Here is a 24,889-nt window from a genome sequence, read left to right on the forward strand (position 1 = left end):
GGAGGAAGCCAATTCATTTTATAATGTAAACAATTTTTAATGGTATTCATTTTTCTATTCACAATTTTGTGAACATGAATTGAAAAAAGTATCAAGTAAATGAAAAAATGCAGAGGCGAGGGCTAGTCATTCGCCAAAATTTTGTACACCTGATTACTGATTTCTGAATTTTTATGTGAATTCCGATGATTACTGAACGAATTCCATGATTTCTGTAATTATGATAATTTTTGGTGATTTTCATTATCTTTACACTGATTTCGCCTTATAGCTGCTTCAATAAATTTTCTATCAAAGTTTTAAGTAGGAGTAATAATCTAACGCGATGACAGGAGATGCAGCTTCGCGGCAGAATAGACAACATATTAATCTTTGTGCTTTTGAAGAACGCGTCGTCTGCTACTCATTCTGGAGTGAGAAATTGAAGAAAAACTTGAAATATGTAAACTTCAAGCACAGACTCAAGCAGTGCAACCGTGTAAGGGGAAATACCTGTCGCATTCCCGAATGCAATAGCTACACATTTTCAAATAAAAATAAAAATATAATAGCGATTTCCACTGACTGCTCGCGGAGCGCTCCCATGGAGCCATATAAATGGGAGAAGTAGTTCTCGGCTTCGTTAAAGACTGTTTTTGCTAAATCAGGGTCTCCTATATTTATTGCTCCATGGAAGCGCTCCGAGAGCAGTCAGTGGAATTCGCTATAAGTTTTCATCGGTTTCCCAAAGAAGAACCCGTTAAAAACTGGATTTTTGGCATGGCGCGACCGATTTTTTCAACCGACGGTGGCGCGAGCAGCTTGCCTCGTGAAGCGCGTGGTCGGGTGCGCTATGCCAGAAATTTCTATCAAAGTTTCCCCTCTTCTCTCGTGTCGGGGGGGAAACCACGAAGAGAGAAATTTATTGAAAGAGCTATTGCCGAAAATTACTTTTGATTTCCGGTGATTGTTTTGGTGAATTCCTGGATTACCACTGATTCTTCGTAAATTTCAATGAATGCAGTGATTATTTCGATTTCAGCTGATTATGATTTTTATTTTGGATATTCGAATTCCTCGATTGATTATGTGTGATTACAAAAGATTTATAGTAAATCATATGATTATTTCCGATTTTCTCAAGATTTCATGTGATTTCCAGTGATTATCGGAGATTACTGATTACCTTTGATTACCCACAAGAATGATTTTGATCACTGATGATTTTCAAAGAATTCTAGAAATAAGGTAATCGATTTCTGCGGTTTTGTACACCTGAATATTCAAGTGACTAACCCCTCGTGCAGAGGCCACAGCGAAACGAGCGACATGTTCAACTGGAGTTGCACCTTATCGTCTTGACCGTTCAAGGCCTGTGCGCGGTAGTTTCGAAGGTGGTGACTTTTAAGAAACGAGACTTCTTATTTTCTCCCTATGTTACCGCGAGATCGCATTGATAGCTGGACCGAAACGCGCGCGAAAATGAGTATTTAAAATTCCAAGCGCGAGAAAATGAACATATCAAATTCTTTAAGTCCAGCTAATAGCGGTCTCAGGTGAGAGAATTTGACAACTTAGATTCCCAAACGAAAAATAAAACGCGGTGCCGCGCACAGGCCTTGATTAACGTAGGCAACGTCTTGACCAACCAAATAATCATATTTCGTCCAACTCTTTTTAAAGTAAAATCATACACGCCGCATTTTATATGCTTAAAAATCTCGTTGAAAAGAGGCTTCAATACAACAAAGAGAAAATAAGTTTAATTTCAATTGTCTCACTTGAAGTTATTGCCAGCTGAATAAAAGAAGAGCACTTTTAGGAGCATAGGATGAAACAATGGGCCCCATGCACCGTGTTTTCAGTTTTTCTCCTGAACCTCACCCTGGATTCTTTGCCATCTTTTCTCTCCTCCTCTATCTATAATCTTATCAGGTTTTCTGGCACGTCACTATGAAACACCGAAGAAGCTAAAAAAAAGCGGGAACCACTTTCGTGGGATGGAGAAAATGCACTTTCAAACCTCAGTCTGCTTACTCTTCACTGAAAAGATTTTTCCATTTAGAAAGTTTCAAAGTTTATGGATGACAACGATTTATGGGGCTTTATATTATACACCTTTTTAAAAAAAGAGGAAGAGATGGAGCACTTAAAACTAGAGATATACTTTAAACAGAAACGGTATAAGGTTAAGATAAATAGATGTGTATTGCCATATTCAATCGATCACATTTATTTTAATATCATAAGTACCATAATAACCCCTGATAAGTAAAACACGCCCGTTGGACTAATGTAACCGGCATTTTCACCCAAAAAACGAGGGAGGCGGCCTCTTGTAGTCATTTGAAACTGCAAATCGTCCAAGGAGGCTCATATTCAGACCTCCCCTACAGATATCTTGTAGGCCACGGACCAGTGTTGGTGTAATGGCGGCCTTCAAGCGCGCGAGTATAGGTTTAGGGTTGTAACTTAAAACAATGTTTTTGTTGCGACATATATTAAGCAATGATGGATACCGGTAGTACTTCATCAATTTATGTAGATTAAATAACAATAATCATTAAAACTTACGATATTTGCAGCTTAGGCTTCTGTGGCCTGTGCCCATTAGTGTAGCAGACGAAACCTTAATGTTTACTTACTCAGAATTCTGACTGAGTATCTAAGAATTCTATCCATTTACCGAGATTCTAAGTCAGACTTCGGGGAAGCTAGTGGCACTCTTAGAAACGTCTCTCATTGGCTAAAAAAAGTTGGGACAAAAATGGCCGCACGGCGTCGCATATACCTAACTTGTATAGGACGCAGATGAACATGCTGGTTACATTAGTCCAACGGGCGTGTTTTACTTATCAGGGGTAATTATGGTACTTATGTTAATATCTATAATTAATGTAACTTATTCTACACTTTTTGCTCTGACTTGTTTGAAAGGCCCCACTTAAATTCATTTATCGGTGAAATCTCAATCATAACAAATCCGACATATCACTTTTAAGGAAACTATCGGTGCTGACGACTAATATTGATAGCTACGATTGCTTTGGCTTACAACCATTGGGCAAAAATTTGAGTCTGCTGATTAGTTGTTTAATCCGGTAAATCAATTTTAAAACAAGTGTAGGATTTGAGGACGAACAACTAATCCTAAAGCTGTTGAATATATTAACTTGAACCCAATGAACATATGTTACAAAACACAGTCTGTACTGATGACACTGAGATGTATATGCTAGCGGTAAATTAGTACACTATGCCGACTCTTTGAAATTATATTAAATTTTGATCAGTAGAGATTTCAAAACTAGTGTCGGCATAGACGACTCTTAAGAGTAATCGGTAATTCCAATCATCTCTGGTAAACAGTCAGAACATACAACAAGCAATAGCAATAGTATATAGATGTAAAAACAAAAAGAACACTTCGTTAACTTGCTCCTTTATCCCAGACTAGTAGTATGATTACCTTCCCGACCGTGGCACAGGGAAAAAAATGGGCATACTAATGAAGTACCAGATGCCAGCTAGCTCTAGTACCAAAAACTTACGTTTGGATCGCCAGCATCATGTACTACTTTCTAAATAACCTATGACATCAAGAAGCTCTTCCCTGATTGGTTAGTTAGTGTAGGAGGGGGGGGGGTGATTGGAGTGTTGATTGCATCTCAGTTTAAATGTCGTCTACACTCAAAGGCACGGAATTGCTAATGAAGTGTACTTTTTGTTTTTATATCTATGTACTTTTGGCAATAGCACCTTCTGAAAGCGCAGTTCAACCAAGGCGGCGAAGAGTAGGAAACCAGCAAAATCTATAATATTTTTATGTGTCGTCGTGAATAGGTAGTAGTCGGTAAAACCAACCGAACCATAACCATTTCTCTATCAACCGACTAGAGTCATGTTCTACGTTTTAACGCTAAAAATGGTCACACGTCCACGGTAATAAAAATTAGCATACATCTAATTATTGAACTTTTTTAGCAATCGTCAGTCAGCGGCGGAAGCAGTAATTCATCATGCAACAGAGACGGGTCTTCAGCGGCAGTGGCAGCGCATTATGGTCTTCATCCTGGTGGTCACTCAAGGTCGAACGGCTTGTCTCATTATCCCAGTTACGGTGATCTCCACGCGTCGACCTGGGGAGGGCTGGACAGTAGTATGGCGTTACAAGGGATGCAGACTGTTGGCGCCTCTCTCATCAGACATTCTGGTAAAAAAAGAAAGTTTTTACTAATGTCAGTATTATCCCATGCATAGACTTCTGGGATCTTATTCTCTAACTTCTGTTTTGTGGAAATTTGTCTAAATTTAAACTAAATTGTACTAATTAAGGTTATTTCTAGTGTCGTACGATTTAGTATTATGCTAGTTTAACAATATGTATGAAATTTACAGGCTCTTATAAATGGGTTAAATGAGTAGTTGCAATTGAAGAAACTTAGTTTAATAAGAAAAAATTATCGAAAATTTAAATATAATGCTCTTGGGAGTAAAATTAAACTGTATTTATTATGCTCTTCAACGTTAGAAAAACTACAAATATCTTTGCGGGACTGTCAGGTAAAATGAGTCTCGACTATAACTAGAATTGGATAATAGAAGAAGGATGACTTTCTTTATCGTCTTGATACTTAAGTCATGTAAAACGATTCTTCCAAGGCTAACCCTTTGTCCCTTTCTGTTTGCTCTCTGCTTATCAAACTTCAGATGGGCACCGTGCAGGGCGAATTCTATAACTATTTGGTACTAAATTCTCAGCAATCAACCCACAAACCTTGATTGTCTTGAAGTGGGACAAAAATCCACAAGCGCATGCGCCTTGGAAAATAGTTAAGCGCTAATAGAGTATGTGATTCGGTTTAGTAACCTTGCTCCAAATGTTCTGATGTTGGGAAGAATCATGTTACAATTACCCCGCTTTGTGGTACACCTCTCTCGAAGAGAAGCATTATGTACTTCTGCTATAACCAGGAATAGATTTAATTTTAGAAGTAGGATTAGAGAACGGTTAGTATTTACTTCAGTCCGACTCAAAGCCCAGTATAGAGCCTCTCCCTCCATCACGTAACGAATCTTATTGACTCACTTAAACTACTTTTTGATGACGTTGCTGACGGGGACGGCGAAAAATCCGTAATTCCTTTTAACCTCTGTCGCTATGACACGCCTCTTTTTTCATACCCCTCCGTCCAGGGGAATGGGATCCGGGACTTTGACGCGCGTCCACATTACTCTGTTCTCTATTCCTACTTCTAAAAATTAAATATATCTCTGCTATAACTAAATCGCAATTTTTGCCTTTCCTCCACTCTTATGAACGCTTCGTTAATTTTCATACTAAAAATTTTAATGATTCCATTTACACAGATTCTCCACCTTACTCTTTTGGTGAAAGCAGAGAATGCGTCAACTGCGGGGCCATCTCTACACCACTGTGGAGGAGGGATGGAACGGGACACTATTTGTGCAACGCGTGCGGCCTATACCACAAAATGAACGGCATGAACAGACCTCTTATTAAACCCCATAGGCGACTAGTAAGTGAAGTAAGAGCCTTCGTTAACTTAAGATATTTTTTAGCCAAAAGACCGGGATTGACATATGACCTACTTCCTAATAAGGCATCATCAAGAAGGGCCGGCTTATCTTGTTCAAATTGCGGAACCACAACAACCACCCTATGGAGGAGAAACAACGAAGGAGAACCCGTTTGCAACGCTTGTGGACTGTATTATAAACTACATAATGTAATTGCCAATAATTGTTTGAGAAGCCCATAACTCAATTTAAAATAATTGTAATAAGACAATACGCTAGTGAGTTTACTAATTAGCCGGAAAAGAATAGCATTTTAGAGTAGAGATCAAGACTTCTATCTATCGCAGATCGTGCACGCTAAAACCCCCACTGACAAGTCCACCAGTTCTCGTGAGTCGTGACCGTTATACTGGCGAACGTTCCTAGGGTAAAACATAGCCCACTCTATCACGCACTCTACCACGCGCAATTGTTGCACGTGGTAGAGTGGGCTATGGGTAGACTAAGAAAACTCCCTCAGAAAAACGTTCATTATTGGACAAGAGGGTAGTGCACTGATTTTTTGCTTCTGGAGATAATGAACAGGTCTTACAAATGTTTTTTATGGATTTGTATCCTTGGGAAATGTTTCAATTATTATGACAAATGCCGTTTTCTTTAGTCCATTGTATTTTAATGAAAAAGTAGTTTGAGACATTCAGTTGAAATTTTTGGAGGGTTGATTATGAAAATGGACACCCATTTTAGTTATTGACTTTTATGCCTCTCGAAGTAATTTTTTCATAAATATTTTTCACACCTAATATAGACGAACTGCACTTTATCTCTTAACAATATATTATACACGTTCGTTTTAACATATTTTCTGTCATAATACGTATGATCTTGATGTTCTGGGCTTTTAATAACACTATTACAATAATTAGACATATTTGGAATTTAATCTTTGCGCAATTTCACAGGTAAACCGACCATTAGCCATGAGGAAAGAAGGCATTCAAACTAGGAAACGAAAGCCGAAGTCAACGACGACTAATAAACCAAACCTAGGAAATGGTGCGCCATCTATGAATGACGATAGAACTATAAAGCAAGAAAATTCATCTCTTAATACCGGATCTCGTGAGTTCAAATTTTTATTGTTATAGATTGCAGCTTTACGTTGGTTAAGCCAAGGTGAGGCATTACTCATCAATTCCGCACTGCAATACAGCGGTGTAGTGGGGTCTAGCTTACAGTTTTAAAATCACTTGTTGAAATAGGCGTTAAAAAGTGTAATTACTTCCGAAAACTCCACCATTTACTGTATTACCTGTAATAAAGTTCCATATAAATATTTAAAGATGAAACCTTTAGTAAAATTATTAGCTTATATGTTAGTATTTTTGGTTATCTATTACTTATTTACTAAACAGCGCTTTTTTCAATCACGAAACTAATTAAACTGAATCTAATTATAATTTTTCGTAAGCATAAAATGAAAATGTCATTTTCAATGAAAGAAAGGTTGAAAGGTTGACTTTATAAGCATCAATTCTTCATATTAAATATATTATGCAAAATTAAACTTTGGCGTAATTTAATAAGCGTATTTAGATTATAGTTTCATTAATTATTCTAAATAAAATTGAGATAATATTTCTAAGTTTATTTAAAACGTAGTTTTATTATTTCACCGAATGACGTTTTACCCGTTCTATCTTATACAGGTTGGAACATATCAGACGAACACAAATTTTGAGAAAAAGGTTGCGGTACTGCGTACCTCCAGAAAAGTAAGCGGTATGATAAATGTTAGACCTAAATGATCCTGATTATGACATTGCGTTCAAAGCTAGCAGTAAGAATAACAGATTTGACTCAAAATAAGTGCTCGTCTGATCTGTACCACACTGTATATACAAGAATCTTGTTTTCATTTATATTGGGCTCTTGGCATAGTGGCAAGCTTGAAAGCTAATTGGGCTGGCTGAAAGTGACATAGGTTTAATTACCTTCATTAGTTTTTAACATTGAAACAATACTTTGCTTCTTAATTACTAAACTATAGGAAACGATTAGATCTCGGGTAATTTTTAACTTTTCATGAAATCAAAAACGAGTCTTTCTGTAATCAAAGCTGTTCGTTTCACAAACATTTATGAACAAATATTGTACAAAACAATCTAATTAATATATTAAACCGAAATATTACCAGCGTATTAAGTTAAATTTGAATACTTCACAAATTTTTGTTTATGAATCAGAAGTTTGCTAGATTCTCTGTTTAGAAAAGGTAACGTTCGCTGTTGGAAACCAATGATTTACATGTAACCTCTTCTTGTTCTAAGACTGGATTCTGCCAAGTAGTGATATCTAGTTTATTAGGGAGAAGGTATAAATTCGCCCCACATTTCCAGCTTTATTTAAATTACAACCAGCATCTCATTGGTTCTTGGAAACTCACGTCAGCGCGACGCGAATGACGAAAATTATGTATTCCCCGACTGAGGGGAGGCAAAATAGCCCTGCCTCCCTTGTATTTTGAAAAGGGGACTGGGACTATGGCATGCGAATACTTAGGCATCTTATACCTTCTCCCTAATAAACTAGATATCACAGTATAAGGAAGTGATAGGAAATTTTCCTTTCCATTTTAAAACCACAGAAGTTGTTCTAGAAGGAAATAAACGTTAGAAAATGCCTCCATAATTTAAATATACAATATTTTATATGCGCTTTCGAATTAGAAAAAAACCCTGCATGACCTCTTCAATTAACAGTTTTAAATATATATAATTAAATATTTATGAAATTCACTCACTGACCGATCTCTCCTTATTGACCAACACTGGTAGAAAAATGAACGTGGCAAATTTGTCATAAAACGTTTAGATGCTCACTTTGAAATCTTTTTAATATACGTCCATTTTGAATATTGTGGTCTGATATTAAAGTCACTGAAATTACCTGACTTGCCGTAATATTTATATTGTTTCTTAGCTCAATTTGAACTTTCACCTGCTTGTATGTTGTTTAATTATAGAATATTTAAAATTTGCAAAACACGACTTTATAGAACAATTTCTACCTTTGTGTTTCTCAGAGATTTTGTCATTAACTATGAACAGGGGTTCATAAAAAAGGAAGTACGAGAATTTTGTTAGTTAAAATAACTTGATGTTTTCAAGCTTAAAAGAGAGCGTTACTAACAGAGATAAATTGTTCAGAATGCGTTAATGAAATTTGATTAAGCAGAAATTGCCCAACTAACCAAAACTTAGCTTTATGACATTTGATTAGTAGCTTGCGAAGTTCCGCAGCTCGTCCTGCTTGCTAAGTATTCGAACTCAAAAACATTGGGATTTTTTAAGTTTAGAAGCCAAAGCAGAAATAAAACTTGATCTATTTTAATTTTACCATCATCAGCGTCGATAGCAGTCGTGAACGATTTTATGATATAATTAACATCAACCTTTTCAATGTTGCAGAGTCCAAGTACTCAACATCAGCCGAGCACTCGTCGCCCTCATCGGCGAACGCCTTAGTTCTGGTCAGCGGTAATGGTTTATACGGTGACTGTTCTAAGGAACGAATCAAATCCTCACCAGATACGGTGGCTTCGCAGTTGCAACATTCTCAAAATAACGCTTACGACAACAATAACGGTAGAGATTTGAGCGGAAGTATCAGACCTTCTGCCCATATGTCCAGCCATCTTATTTCCACCCCCATACACCATGGAGGTGACATCGCTTCCGGCGGAAGTAGTAGTATTTGGTCTTCTTGTGAACGAACAGTGACAGGATTAGCTTCGCGGTACGGATCTTCGGATTTGTCTTGATTTAGTAGATCTTGTTTTCTTCCGGCAATATTTAAAGTATGAGTTTAACGGTTTTAAAAAAAATTACAGAACTTTGTGAGGTGTATAGTGTAGAAGAACATAATAAACAAATGAAAAAATTTCAAATCTTTCCCTCTGTTAAAATAATGAATTTACACGCGGCTTAATGGGGGAAAGAATGAACTACAAGATATCGTAAGGGCTGCTTGGTTGAGAAAAAAATCTGGATCTGTCAGATTACGTGTTTAATTCTAACTCCATAATCGGAACCCAATGTTACGATTGCCATTACATTATAAACAAATTTTCCGACTATACTCAACATATGTAATATTCTGTTTTATTCTTGTGGCTGATAACCTTAATCCTTGCTAGGGATTTGAATAGAAAAATTAGTAAATATTACTGTTTTGGTATTAGTCTATATCGAGACCATTTGCTTTTCGTTTATCGCAATCAGGTACACAAAATCTTTTACGACCTGTTTTAATTAGTCTAATATTGCGGTATTTAGTCTCATTACGGCATAGTGAGAGAAAATTATATTCCAGTGTATAATCAACTTGCGAGACAGAACGCGATATAATACTAGGTGAAAGGACTTGTTCACACCAAACGTTTCTTAAAAAATCGCTTTTTCATCGTGTTTTCCTGTGAACAAAGAAGCCATTGAAAACGATACCGTCTTCTCCTCAAGAAAGAATCTCCTGTACCACGTTATACGTTAATTAATCTATCAATACGTACAAAATAATAATAATTCATGTAGGCTCTCGCGTGTCTTTTTAATATTATTAAAATAATTATTACTGGTGAAGAAAAATACATCTATAATTGAAAACGAATAAAAAATAGATATATGTACTTTTATGGAAAGTTATACTGTGGTATGAAAGTAATGTACAAACAAAGAAACAAAACAAATAAGAAAATACATTTTAGTTAGTTATTATTATTGTATTTTCAAAAGAGAATAATAAATTGGTATTTGCGATAAAAAATTATTTGTACTGATCAATATTGTTTTAATTTTCAGGTCAACAGAAAACCTTTTGAAACTATCACGATTAATAACTTGGTCCCAAGAAAATTATACGAATCTTATTTTATTTTTAGATTTTTGTTAGAGTATAAATCTTGGTTTAAAGAGAATGTAAACATCTCAAAATGTTAACGAAGAATAAGCAGGCTCCAATAACACAACTTAACCTCGTTGAACATTTAGTAAAATAGCAACAGCAGCCGGATAATAATACAACGCAAAAGGGCTAACTTCCAATGTTAAGGCTGTCAGTTTCTCCTAGTGGAACGTCTCGTCTCTCGTGTGGATAAAATTTCTATAACTCTAGCGAATGCATTCTCTGTAAAGCAAGGTGATATTGAACCGTTCCCTATATTGCATGTTCCTCGATCGAAGAGCACGAGTTGCAGAGAGCTGGAGTACCCTTTGGCCTTATGTATTTTCCCCCTCTTATTCGTATGCTTAGTTTTTTTTCGTGTTGGCTAATCTATGAGGTTTAATATTAATTATTAGAAGAAAAGGTCTCACCTACTACATCTCCTACCAGTTCACTGACGAAAAGAAAGAGCGGGTCCCTTGGAATTGGTACTGTTTTATTAAAGTAATAAAGAATTTAAATTCAATGAGACTATAAAGCTTATTACCAGGATTTTTCAAAACGCTTGATTTCCCGAGATTGTTCAGTTTAATGAATAAGTTTTAGGATTAATCCACGCAAAGACTATTTTATAATAGGTATTCATGTAGAAAACATTACAATTAATTTCACTACTTATTTAGAACTTATCAGAAAACGCAAAATAATGTTTTTTCTTCCTTTATTTAGATCATAGGAACTACTTTAGAGTATTACTTTACTAGAGAACTACAAAAGCAAACTTCATGGAAACAAAATTAACAACATGGCTCAAGGGTTGCTACTAACTGAACTGTTTCTATCGATTAAATAAACTGTTAGAAAATCTCTGATAAAACTATTTTTTACTTGAAATTGATTTACTTCAGACGAAAAATTTATTTTACTTCTAATTGATCCACTTCAGAAGAAAAGACTATTTTACTTCTAATTGATTTAGTTCGGAGAAAAACTGATTTTTACTTTTAACTGATTTACTTCGGAAGAAAACAAATTTTACGTTTAATTGATTAACTTCTGAAGAAAAACCGATTTTACTTTTTAATTGATTTACATCAAAAGAGAAACTGATTTCACTTTTGAATTGATTTACGTCAGGAAAAAAACTAATTTTACTTCTACTTGATATCTTCTGAAGAAAAACCGATTTGGAATTGATTTACTTCAGAAGAACAACGAATTTTACTACAAACTAATATAGGCCTACCAGAAGTGGTATGATACTAGAAGTATTGAGCTAACCAAATTCTTCACTCGGCATTAGTGAAAAGACTTGATAAAACACAAACGGTTGGCCCTCTAGTGGCGGTTTCTGAAATGTCCCCTCCAAAACGTGAGACGCTCGCGGTGGTAGACGGCCGAACTAGATTCAAGAGCCGGGTCCGTGTTTCGCCGCTTTAGGTTGAGGGGAAGGGGGTAAGAAATGTTTTTGGAACTCGACCAATTTTTTTCTCTCCGCGATGGAAGCGGCATAAAATCCTCAAATTTGTTCACTAGTGCCAGGATCTACTATCAATGCTAGAGCCCTTCACTTCTAGTCTCATACCACTTCTGGCCTACATCAAAAGAAAACCTGATTTTCCTTTAAATTCATTTACTTCAAAAGAAAAACCAATTTTACTTTAAAACGATTTGCTTCAGAAGAAAACTGGTTTTTTTAATTGATTTACTTTAAAAGAAAAACAAATTTTACTTCAAAAGAAAAACAAATTTTACTTCAAAAGAAAAACTAATTTTACTTCAAAAGAAAAACTAATTTTACTTCAAAAGAAAAACTAATTTTACTTCAAAAGAAAAACTAATTTTACTTCAAAAGAAAAACTAATTTTACTTCAAAAGAAAAACAAATTTTACTTCAAAAGAAAAACAAATTTTACTTCAAAAGAAAAACAAATTTTACTTCAAAAGAAAAACTAATTATACTTCAAAAGAAAAACCAATTTTACTTCAAAAGAAAAACCAATTTTACTTCAAAAGAAAAACTGATTTTACTTTAAATTCATTTACTTCGAAAGGAAAACCAATTTGGTTTGAACTGATTTGATTCAGGAGAAAACTAATAAATCAGTGATCCACTTCTTCTGTAAACTCCTTACTTGAACTAATCTATTATTGGTGAAAAATAATATTTCTCTAATTAATCAAGTAGGCTCCTTAAAAAATTCTAAATAACCTGAAAAGAGGGAAAATTTCCTTTTACAATTTTTTAATCTAACTCAAACCCATGAAACCGAAGCCTCTCGGTTCAACATTAAACTTTTTCTTTTAAATTAGCCCAGGGTATATCGTGCATACAAACGCGAACGCAAGAAAAAAATGAACAATTGTAAAATTCTCTCTTCTTATATATCGTGATAAATGTTACAAATATAGAAAAATTACAAAAAGTAGAGCGTGCATGAAGTTGATTTAAGAACAAGATCCGAAGCCTCACGGAAGTTTATCCGGCCTGAAAATAATTAAAATTGTATTTATAAAAGCGAGCCAAAAATATAGAATAGGCCTGCAGCTAAATCGGCAAGTAGGACCTAACCTAATTTGGGGGTTTGCACTTAATTTAAAAAATATATAGTTATCCACAAAATTTCAACTGAACTATAGTTACCCCAAATTTGGAATATATGATTAAATCTGTATAAGTTGAAGTCATGACTGACTGATAATCGACGCACAGCCCAAACTAATTAAGTAGAAGGCTAAAAATTTGCAGGAGACGCACAAAGAAAGATTTTTCCAATGCTCGGACATCTTGAATAATGGCGTCTAGAAATGTCAAAAAACCTTCAGCCGATTTCACTAATATTTAGTACATTGATTCCCTTTATCATGGCGTTTGGAGTTCAACTTAACATCATATTTTAAAATGACCGTCAGAAAACTAATAAAAATGTTCTTCAGGCCTGACGGGCAACGCTGGGTGACTCTGAAGGTAGTATTACTATTAAATAAGTTTTTAACCACACTCCTAGAAACCATCTTTGTTTAATTGAAACAGTTTTCTACATACTGGTGTGAAGAAGATACCAACCATATAATCAAACATCCATGATGATGATACACCAAGATTAGGAAAATTAGAACATCTACCAACAGAGTATAAAACCCTCCAGTAAAACTAAGAGAAAATTCTACATATACGAGATTGCTTAGTTATTTGAGGCAATGGATTACAGCATTAATGAATAATCGATCATTAACTTTATATGTCTGAAGGGGATCTATATAGGACTAGTCTGTCCCCTTGATGCCTATATATATATACATTTTTCAAACTTAAAACATCACTATCGTAAGGGGTGAAAAGGTAATGCGAGATTCGGGTAATAAACATAGGTTGAAAGTTTTAGTAACGGGAGGAAAACCCTCCCAAAACACCAAAGAGAGTCAGGCCGACCCCGTATTTTCTTCTTTTAGCCACGACCGATGCTACCACGGAAAGAAAAACCTCTCTTGTATTTTTTGGCGTCCGATTTCCCTTATGCGCTGACGTAAAGGAAGGGGTCAGGAGAGATACCACCAAAGACCTAATGACGGACACTTAAAGTGGACTATTCGCTTATGGTCCACTACAATCTAGGTGCTTCATACAAGTAAATATTCAGACTGATTTCTTTTATTGGCATATTTCACTTATATTTGATGAAACATGGACGATAAATGCTAATTGTAGGAAAAATTCAGTTTCCTACGAAAAAACCACTATATTTCGGGGATAATAAAAGCCATTGATACTCATTAGTTAAGTCACCAAAAGGACCGCGTTAAAATTATCTTAAAACTATAGGAAAAACGTCTGAAACAGAGCTAGTATAATTGAAAAACACCAAAGGTCGGACAAAATTCCTGTTCTTCCCTCACATTGTAAATTGACGGAACATGAATTTATTGATATTACTAAAATGGTCATGGGCGCTCTCGCCTTGTACGAGAAATGTGAATAACAAGTTGGTAGAGAGAAATGTCAGGTTTGACGTTTTAAGGCTGTCAAAACGACAATAACAGATTACTCTTTCTACAATCAATATGCAGGTTTTTGTCCACAGCACTGTAAAACCCAGCCGCACTCACCCAGCAGTACAGCGTTGTGGTGGAGTATTCTGTTTAGAATACTAAAATATTTCATGTTAATTACTGAAACTGGTGCGGAATTAAAAATATATCTTAACTAATACCGAGCGTGCTGCGAGAATTTTGTTAATAAAAAGGCAAGGCGTTACGCGATTGGTCGGAGGTCCTAATTTCAAATTATCCTTAAAAACTGAACCTAATTTGAATTTAAAACCATTCGGAAGTATTTCCTGAATGTTTCACTACGCAGGCTAGTCTTTTAATTAGTAGAAGAATTAATAAAAAATCACTTGATTTTTTACTTCACCCTCCCTTTAAAGATCAAAATTATAATTAAGTATTTTTAACACCATCAATATTGTACGTGCAAGGTTTTTTGCGTTATTTTGACGTTTCAACATATGCTTACCTACCATGTAACCATTTAGTGTTTTTTCTACATTTAAGTAGATGTCGTTACCATCTCTACTTTCAACCTGAAGATTAAAGATCTGGGTATTCCAAAATATTTATATAAAAACTAGTTCTACAACTTTCTAAAAAAGATTTCCTCTTTCTTTATATATTAACTAGGGTAGCGTTAAAACTATAATGGCTTTGAATACACTTTCAAAGCGAACCCTATTTTACAAAATAATTTGAACGATAAGAATCCAGTCACTACTCGAACTCCATTTTTTTATAGGCAAAGAATAATAGAGAAACGTCATGCTGGACAATTATTATAGGGAAGTGTGAAGCATTCATAGTCATTGCGTTGGAATCGAGGTGCATTCGAAGTCATTGCGTTAGAATCGAGGTACATTCTTGTTCACTTATGGGGACTCAAGTAAATTACATTTCCACGAAGGCTTGAAAAATATAGCGCTGCGTTCACATCACCCCCGCAAACACCAACAACCACTTTTTACGAAAGTCAAGTACCAACTGGTTATTTAATTTTTTCTAAGCCCGTAGGCTTAGGCATCATAGAGCTTAGTGTTGACCGCGTTAACGGTACTAGGCCAGTGAAGTGATAAGATGAACCTCGATTTCGGCTCAGATGGCTCTCTTCCGCAGTAAACTTCTGATCATGCCAAATTAAATACCAACTCACCCGCAACATCTACTTTGTAGTAAACAACAACCAAAATTCCTTCCAGAGAAATCAACATCCGTGTCACATTCGTAACAGGCAGTGATATTTAGCCCCGGAAGTGAAGTCACGAGAGACGGTCCACATAGGTCACCTGGCAACCTCGTAAAGATGGCGAACATCAGAAAGACTAAAGCCATGGAAAACTTTAGTACCAACTGAAATAAATGCACAATTTCAAATCACGTTTCGAAACCACAAATTATCGAAACTTAAAATAATCGGCCTCGAATGTTACATATTTAGATTTTCTAATATTATACTTTCCTAGCATAAAATATTTATATTTGTCCTAGTTTTGTCCTTGATAAGACTTTCTTTTATTCTTTGAATTTTCCAATATATTTAGATATTGTTTATTGGAATGGGCCGTAACTGAACCGTAGCCAAAAACAAATGTTTAAAACTTCAACTCAAATGTACTGGAATGGAGATACGGGGAATGGTTCTTTTAGGGCAGCGCCATGCCGCTACCAATATTGAAACTTTTTCGACTCAACCCATAGCCATAACATGATCTATAGGCGACGACAGGCGATGCCATTAGAAGAACGGGGTTTTAGCTTATCATTCCAGTTCATCTGTGTTAAATGGTCTTAGATTTAACAAAAAATCGTTATGTTGGACACTCATGACAATCTTGGCTAAGGTACCTTAATACCATTTGTTAAAATATTATTATCAACACCAGAGCTCGGCATTTTCTATCCACAACTTGGTGGATAACCGACCATATATAAATAAAGATGTGGATATAATACGATTTAACATGCAAGTTCTGTGGATAATTATGGAGTATGGATAAAGATAAAATAACGTGGATAATGGATAGATAATGCCGAGCTCTAATCAACACAATCTTAACAGCAATTTAGCAATTAAATTTAGTAATATGAAGTCATTAAATAAAAACTTCGGCACTCATCAAATTAATTCTTATATTAAGCTGAACACTATTTGTTAAGACAGTTAAATAAATGTAAAGTTTAGCTTCGCACACATGTAAATAAAAATACACTGCTAAAGTTAAAATTATAATTTTTTCGCATTAAACAATAAGTAATAAAATTTAATCTAGCAAATAATTTAAAATTAACATAACATTTTAGAACTTTACAATAATGAAAATAATACATTACCTTTCTACGTTCCATTTTCTTTAGTGAAAATGTTCTTTATAAACGGAATTAATTAGATCGATGAAGCTTGAGTTGTTACCAAGAAACGCCAAAAATTTAAAACTATTTTGCAGCAGCGACTAATTCGCTCGAAGAGAAGGGAATCTTTACTAAGAAACGTTTTACAAGGGAATAGTGATGGCAAAGTTTCATTCCCCCTAATTTCAATCTCGAAAAAAGAAAGAAAGCGGAAATATTTTCAGAAACCAAACTCGCTATATAGGACACTTCGACACGGTTTGTTGATTTAAAACCTGCGTATTTACTATACATGTATATTTCTCAAAGATTGTCTATCTCTTTGTATTTATATAACCACCCGCTCGCTTTGACCTACGACCTTGAAAAGCTGACTATTATTATATAACTATGAAGAAGATAAATTTTAATTTTCATCTATAGATTTATATAAGACTAGTTTTAAATATTATCTTAAAGCTGGAGTGAAATGGTCAGTTAACCATTTTTAATTGATTTATATTGACAAAACAAACATCAAAATCATTAATGAAACTTAAAGGTTAATTTTGTATAAATTTCAATAAGTTTCAAAAGCTGATGTGTTAAGTCTATCGATAGCAGACTCGATTACACACTCAACAACGCAAGCCGCTCGCGCTATAGAAGCCCTTCCAAAGAGTTATTTTCCCATGTAAAAGCGCATATCGTGGATTATCGCTGGTCTATGGGAGAAACATAGCTTTTTGGCCCCAATTCTGAAAATACTAGCTCTAATCTCTTGAAATTTTGGTGAAATGTATAAAATGAAGTTTCATAATTTTGTTTCAATAGTTTCTTTCATAATTTTTTGTAAAAAAATTAAACAATATAAGGATTTAGACTTCAATTGGAGAAATGTGTTATCTTCGGTTTCGCTGGTTCAAATCTCTAGAAAATTTAGTGAGCGGTATATATATATATATATAAGAAATTTGAACGGCGCGGAATGCGGTTTTTCCTGCGATTTGGGCCAGTGAAAACCAGGCTTTAGGTTTGTGTAGGTATGGTTTGGTTATTTTAGGTTAGATTGGGTTTAGTTTTTTAGGTTAGGTTTTGTTAGGTTAGGATAGGTTATACTAGAGTCCCGCTTTTTAACTTGTGATTTCACCATGGCAATATCAGTACAGTATTTATATAGGAAAGTGTATTGATAGAGTTGACGCGGGTAAGGCCAGTTGCCATCGATACTAGTTTTATGTAAATTTTCATGATCAAAGCTAATCGTCATAAGCCCAACAATGTCATTTTAAATTTGTTTATATGTAGGGATTTCTGTGCCGTGCATTACAGCCTCCCATTTACCAACACGAAGTGGATTTGCAATTTTAGTATTATTATTGCTTGACCTTTTCGGAAACTGGCAAGCACTCGAAAATTTGGCGGTTTAAATTACGTTCAAAAGTTTAGGTTACTACGCTATCATTACTAAATTTTCTACAAAATATGTACGTAAAGCGTAAACCAAATGCCTTAGATTCTTGGAATATGGTAAATTGAAACTCAAGAGCCCGGGACTTGTGATTCAAAATTTTCAACGGATTTTAGTTCAGCGATATAAAAACCAATGTAAAGTAAATGAACTTAACCTGTCTTTTCGGTGCATGCAGCTGAACACACCGTTGTGACATCGACAAAAACAGTAAACCTACCGTAAAACATAAAATGTTTTTGTAAAGAACATAGAAAATGATTTTATTGCAACGTGTCTATCGAAAATTAACATTTTCTTTCTTTCACTTCATGAAGTATAATAACGCACGTCTGATTTATTTCTTCATGCCACGGCCAATTTCAATTGTTGCCCCTTCGGAATCGGCCGTTGATGTTCCAGTAATCCTGTTGGACGACGCAGTTTATTATTTTTTGCATTTGAAAATAAATTAGTAAACTTACCCAAACATTGTTCCCACCGTATTATTAGCCGCATTACTATTTGCGCCCGACATTTGTCTAGATACACAGATAATCTTTAAATACACATTTTTTAAGAGGAAATCTATGTGCCGATCCATCCATCGAATGTTCTTTAATTATGGGGCTATGTTCACAATTTCTTAATTTCTGTGGTATTATTATTGCTCTAACTGTGGAAACTGGAAAGACAATTTGTAATGGAAAACCGTAATGTATACGAGCATGAAGGCACTTAATTTCTTGAGGTCCCGAGATCTAACCGATTTGGCGAATAAAGTAAAGGAGGAGTTTTGCTAGATACCCTTTGTTTACAGTTCAAGAATAACAATTGATTCAGACTAAGGTAAACATTGAGAGGCTGCAGCATCGTAGACGTGCTGCTTCTACCACCGAGCATTTCTCTATAATTTTCCGCAAAATAGGCAAATGGATGAGATCCGCGTCACATCGCATTATTTAAAAATGTTTGCCTAGATTTAGATTATTGACCTCTGTCTGTCTATAAATCGTCGTAAACATCCAAATAATTTGACTTAGTTCTAAAGGCTCTTTCAAACGATCCATCTTTTTGACTCAGCTTGATGGGTCAACTCGAGTTGAATCAACTAGTTGGATCGTGTGAATAGACGCTGGATAAGTTGAGTCACCAAAAGAGTTGGCTAGAAAAAATTGGATCAGTGGTCCAATTTTTGCTGACTCAACTTTTTCATTTCATTTCTTCAGCCAATCAAAATGAATTACAAAAAAAGCCTTTTTCACGGGTTATTTCGTAAATGCCAAGGTAGGTGGCGCTTAAAAAGTTCCTTTTGGCATTAAAAGTTTAGTCGTGTGAAAAGGAAGGATTTAAGTTAGATCGTCTGAAAGAGCCTTTAGTCGATAAAATTTGTAGCTTGGAAACTCTACGTATTGAAACGCAATTTTGTTGACAACTCTGCTAACACTCTTCCATGGGAAAAATCTTCTTTTACTGGCGCTTAATTTAATCCTAATTTAGTAATTTTGAATTTGAATGTTAAAAGCACCTGAAATGGACTGATTTTTATTAGCTCTGCTTTAGCGCCAGATCTCTAAAGTCTCTACCTGTCGCGCCTGTATGTTAAGCTAATACGTGGTGTTAAAAAAGTTTAGTCAGTCAGTGGCTAAATTAAAGGGTATGAAAAACCGCTGATTTATATAGCAAAAGATAGAATTAATTTCTGTGAATTCAAAAATATCAAGCTTTTAATTCTCCGATTTCTGGTTATTTGGCAATATGCATTTGAAAATCCTTCGTCTGAAATTATTTTAAATCCTTTTTAAATGAAAGGCTAAAATGTTTCCCTGTAGGCTGACGTCACAGATATATTTTTTCACGTGAGATGGTGCCACTCTCTCCGCTATCAGACCCAGAGTTTACACTGGCCGCATTGGCGAGAAGCTCGAGACGCGTATACCTCGCGCGTATTGGATTCTCGCGCTTTTTTCCCTCAACGTCATAGTGATGTCATCAAGCAGGCGAACAAGCTCAACAAGATAAAATTGTTGATATATCTAAACTGAGTTTTCGTGATTTTTCAATGGATTTTAAAAATAGAAACATTGGTTCAATTATATTAAAAACTTGATATTTTGAAAGTAGAGACTTGAAAGTGTAACATGATACCACATTCGTGGGAAAATATGTTGTGAAATTGTAAATTCGCATACCCTTTAAGGAAAAACATGACTAGCGTCGCTTGGCGTGCGCATTTGAGAAACACGCAAGTAATTCAAGCACCTTATAATAACAGTAAACAAGCCTAAACTTTATGATGTTTGTAAGTTTCAAGATTTTAAGTAACAGTCGTTTGAAAGGGGTTAAAAACCTCTAATACATCTGGCATAGGCGGGATGCTTTGAGAGTCGTGTCCTCTAATTTATTGGACCATAGTTTGCAGGGCTGATACTCAGAGCTCGCCTGAATTTTAGTTGAAATAGTAACCAAGTACTTTGAAAAAAGTAACTAAATAGTAACTAAATAGTAACTTAATTTAAATATTTAACATGCACAATTGAAGTAAAACTCAGTTTAAAATTGTACACACAGGTGTTTAATACTTTAGGGTAGCCTAACCTAACCTAACCTAACCTATAGAGTAATGGCACCTACTTGCCTTTGACTGTATTAAGCTCTATGGGTAGTTAACATGGAGTGCCACTACTCTATTCGGCCTAACATTAAACAACAATATTTTGGAAAAGGTGGCAATTCTTATGAGGGATAAGACTTTTTTTTTTTTTTTTTTTTTTGGAAATTTGAAAAAAGCGGCGGCCATTTTAGATCTAAATTTTACGCTCTATCGAATGGTGTGCTTGATTTTGCTCTAAAATGATTTTTGACCTTATTCACTCATACCGAAATTGTACCCTGACTTGTAACCATTCTGTAACTAGAACCGCTCTTGAAAAAATAGCAGACTGCGCGATAGCCGAAAAACGTACTAAACGGCCGCGGCCCCCTGGCTACGGTAACGCGCTGGCGGGCGCGGCTGGTCCTTCAGCTGCAGCATAGCCCATTCGATCACACAGGCAGATTTTTAAAGGGGCTGGAAATAATACGGCTACCTCGATGGGAATAAATGTCTGATCGTTTAAAAAAATTGCTTTTTAGTTTTTTCACCCTTCATTCACTCGGAAATTATAAGGAAAACATATTTTTTTAAGAGATGGCCTATCAAATTTTAAATTATTCAACTTTTAGTAACCAAAATTCAAAAAAAGTAACTTTAAGTAACCAATTTCAAAAATAGTAACTTTTAGTGAAAAAAGTGACTCAGTATCAGCCCTGTAGTTTGCCTTAATGTTGCTAATTTTCCACAAATCGAAAAAAAAAAGCATGAAATTGGCTTTGAATCACTAAATTTTAGTTGCATTATAGAACAATATTTGAATTTAATTAATTGAATCTAATTGGCTATCGTTTCAATTTCAACTCCTACTGAAGACAAAGTCAAAATTAATTGTCATTGTAAACAAAGACCGGAAAGTGTAAAAGATAAGTGTATAAAATGAATTGACTGAAGTGACAGATATTCAAATTTTCTCTTTTGATGACACAATCATAAAACATTAATTATTTGAAAAAAATCTAATCTGAGTTTTTTTCACAAATATATCATTTGACCGAAATATTTTTCAACATTATTTACACAAGTATTTGCTCTCAATAGTACGTCCAGAAAAAGAGAGTATCTGCAAGAATTTTTTAAGGGATATTAGCGAGAGAGAGATAATGTCCTTATGATATTAGGTTTATTTTCCATTAACATTTGCTTTTAGTTGGTTCAAATACTCGGATGTTCTAAAAATTGAGCTTTTAAGTTTTTATATTTTAAAATTGAAAATATTGCGAAGCAGTAAATAACCTAGGCCGTTTGACTTTCATTTAGTATTAGTATTAGTGTCGGAAAATGTGTAGATTGATCCTAATATTTTGATAGCTATGCAACACGTAAATTTTTGAAACTTCGAAAACTTTAAAATTAACGAATATGTTTTGTTAAGTTTTCATACCGTTTTTATTTTATCACCTATCAATTATTTTCAATTTATTCTCCTTATAGGGCCGAATACTCAACCTAACTCTAAATCTTTGAGAGAAATTAAAATGAAAACGCTTACTATTTATAAAATGATGCTCATGTATCATGATAAAATATTTTGGGTAAACGAAATTTTTGTGAAGAAAACTAATTTTCCGACTTACAACCCTATTTTGTCCATTTACTTCTTTTCTAGCGGTATTCATCAGCGTCCCTAACTTCGATAAGGGGTAAGATCAAGCTGTCTTGATGACTCCCGAGAAATAAATCCCTGCGTTATTTTATTCATGTTAATATTTTTAATAATTAATCAAATATTTCTGTATGCCCTATGCATCTTTCATTTTAAGAATGTTCTACAAAAATTTAAATTCCCGAACATTTGGAAAAATCAGAGATTATCTTGCCGAATATTACTAGTTTTTGAATTTCGCCACCACGGTCTTGAATCTATTTATTTTTAGAAGAATTAAGGGCCGCGATTCGAAGGATTGATTTTTATTTAAAAATTTACTAAAGTAATCATCTGGTTCTATTTAACTTTTAATTTGACAAACTCTCGGCACAGAGGTTTCCAAAATATGAGTGCATATTTATTGTAGTGAATTATAAAAAATTCCGAATAGAGTTACTTACGCCTGTGCCTCGCTTTCCAGTCTGAAGGATAGTAAAGAAAGCAATTATTAAAATTCCAAAGCTAAATATAAATGAGAAATATATAAGCAACTTACATTTGGGTTCCCAATATACTGAGAATTATCAGTAGGCACGTTACTTTAGTCAACATCCTTACTGAATTGAATATATGCACTTGATGTTCCGAAATCAATGTTGTTAGAACGGAACTTTCATCTATACTACGCAAATGGCACGTTACTTCTTTTATAGACGCTTCTGTTCCAAATAAAATCCTGAGTACATTCAACTTTCAGATCCGTACACGCTGCTATAATATGAAATCGAAAATTCATTGCAATCTCTTCCGGTGTAATTTCCTGTTCATATTTGATGACAAGTCACGTAAAAAATTTACCTATTAGCTAGGTGTGGTTGGGGTGGGCGTGTATTCATGTTTTCAAACTCGCTAAGGTAATATTCGAGATGGCCCAATGTTTGGGGTACATTAACGTCTTACCACACCTAGGTCTTTCCGTCAATCCAGTCTCCACAGACAAACCACAAACATACACACTCACAGATCATAATCGCAAAGCCAATATCTTTCGCAAAGTAGATAAAAACTTATAACAACTAGGAGATGTTTTCAACAACTAAAAATAAATATCAGCGACCCACCCTTTACACATAGTACCCTTTCCGTATGAAAATGATCTCTCATTCTAGCTACCATGCCCACATTCTCCATCTCCCCTCGCTAACCCAACAAACCGGTCTGTAAAGAAAATATTTCCGTATATAGACGTTTCAAGAAATCGGCTTCACAGTTGTCAATCAAATTAAACCTAAAATTGAGGATTTCCGCAATTTAAGCGCGGGTGAATTCTTTGACAATACCAATGTTGTTTATTTCCCAATACTTCCAAGAGCCTGAAGAGGATCTTTTCTAAACAAGAGTCCAAACCAACTTGTTTTGCGTCCATCCAAAGTCGGAAAATTGCTATTAACACATACTAAAGAACTAATGTATTTGCTTTCGCAATAGGCGATTTTAAAATTGACGTTTCACAGGTGCGCGCGCAGAAACTAGGGAGGGAAAAATGCCTTCCATCTCTGCTTTTTACCCCGGCTATTATTTTGTATTGGAGACTTTTTGATAAGGCCTATTCTTTCACATTACGAGCTCTAACGTGGTAGAGGATACTGCCTAAATCAGATTCCATCCACGCTTGTTTTTCGTGTGGCCGGGAAACAAACAAACACACACACACAGACAAACAAAACACCATCGCAATGCTAGGCGTAATTACGCAACCACACCCAGCAAAAATGAAGTTTACACCTTTTCAAACGTTTTTTGGATAAAATAGTCTTTCACTGGGTTATAAGTATGATTTTGATTTGGGAAGCTATTTAATCTAATCACACGTCTTTATCACACGTAGTTTCTTCAGCCAGTACATTTTAGAAAATTTTTAGATCAGTAGCGCCGCGAGGGTTTGAAATTGGGGGGGGGGGGAGGGAGGCTTAATGTGTGCAAACAATTTAAAAGTTATTATAAGAAATTAATAACAAAATTTTGCATAATTGATTCATTGGAATATGTGGAGACCTTTATAACTATCCGAAGATTTGTGTCAACGTGAAATTATTCGTATTTTAAAGACAAACTTTAATTGATAAAGAGTACAGAAAAGAATTATTGACTGTGAGACAATTGTGGATTAAGTAATTTCACACGTTTTAAGTTTATTTTTGGTTTGCTTTTAGTCACCACTACTGAGACTCCCTTCGAAAGAATGGGAAATATTTTACATATCATATCTCTCCATCTGTTGAATGGCCTCTAGTTATGTGTTTTTCGTTCATTTATTTGTATTTTTTCTTCAAAATTGTACTGATTGATATTGAAATTC

The 24,889-nt window shown here is 34.9% G+C and overlaps 3 protein-coding genes across 8 annotated transcripts in view; 1 reads left to right on the top strand and 2 right to left on the bottom strand.

The window, feature by feature from the left end:
- The window catches only part of LOC149610712 (transcription factor GATA-5-like), a 76,304-nt gene extending 65,960 nt beyond the window's left edge, over window positions 1-10,344 (top strand). The window contains exons 3-8 of one of the 3 annotated variants that reach the window (XM_089859249.1): window positions 3,964-4,192; window positions 5,350-5,528; window positions 5,604-5,729; window positions 6,483-6,642; window positions 7,230-7,295; window positions 8,991-9,127. In XM_089859249.1, coding sequence (XP_089715375.1) covers window positions 3,964-4,192; window positions 5,350-5,528; window positions 5,604-5,729; window positions 6,483-6,642; window positions 7,230-7,261 — 726 coding nt within the window. In that variant the 3' untranslated portion in view covers window positions 7,262-7,295; window positions 8,991-9,127. Of the gene's footprint in view, window positions 1-3,963; window positions 4,193-5,349; window positions 5,529-5,603; window positions 5,730-6,482; window positions 6,643-7,229; window positions 7,296-8,990 lie in introns of all 3 variants that reach the window. The other 2 variants (XM_089859248.1, XM_089859247.1) reach the window with 2 other exon arrangements.
- A 2,211-nt stretch (window positions 10,345-12,555) lies between these two features.
- LOC149610714 (uncharacterized) lies at window positions 12,556-16,980 on the bottom strand. Its single transcript, XM_089858873.1, has 3 exons — window positions 16,843-16,980; window positions 15,665-15,861; window positions 12,556-12,949 (listed from the first exon to the last, which is right to left on the bottom strand). Exons 1-3 carry the CDS (start codon window positions 16,855-16,857, stop codon window positions 12,931-12,933), a joined length of 231 nt encoding a protein of 76 aa, XP_089714999.1. The 5' UTR covers window positions 16,858-16,980; the 3' UTR covers window positions 12,556-12,930.
- A 1,582-nt stretch (window positions 16,981-18,562) lies between these two features.
- LOC149610715 (uncharacterized) lies at window positions 18,563-24,524 on the bottom strand. 4 transcript variants are annotated; one of them, XM_089859163.1, is made up of 6 exons: window positions 23,652-24,524; window positions 23,233-23,575; window positions 23,087-23,165; window positions 22,992-23,012; window positions 18,775-18,831; window positions 18,563-18,717 (listed from the first exon to the last, which is right to left on the bottom strand). In XM_089859163.1, the coding sequence occupies exons 2-6, from the start codon at window positions 23,324-23,326 to the stop codon at window positions 18,648-18,650; spliced, it is 321 nt and encodes a 106-aa protein (XP_089715289.1). In that variant the 5' UTR covers window positions 23,327-23,575; window positions 23,652-24,524; the 3' UTR covers window positions 18,563-18,647. The 4 variants fall into 4 exon arrangements, with proteins under 4 accessions (XP_089715289.1, XP_089715290.1, XP_089715291.1 ...); XM_089859164.1 differs by having other exon boundaries at window positions 23,233-23,301; window positions 23,389-24,524; XM_089859165.1 differs by having other exon boundaries at window positions 23,087-23,301; window positions 23,389-24,524.
- Window positions 24,525-24,889: the final 365 nt, after the last annotated feature.

The sequence above is a fragment of the Phalangium opilio genome, unplaced genomic scaffold (genome assembly GCF_054372755.1).
Source record: "Phalangium opilio isolate 3A_F unplaced genomic scaffold, DU_Popi_V2 ptg000329l_1, whole genome shotgun sequence".
Lineage (NCBI taxonomy): Eukaryota > Metazoa > Arthropoda > Arachnida > Opiliones > Phalangiidae > Phalangium > Phalangium opilio.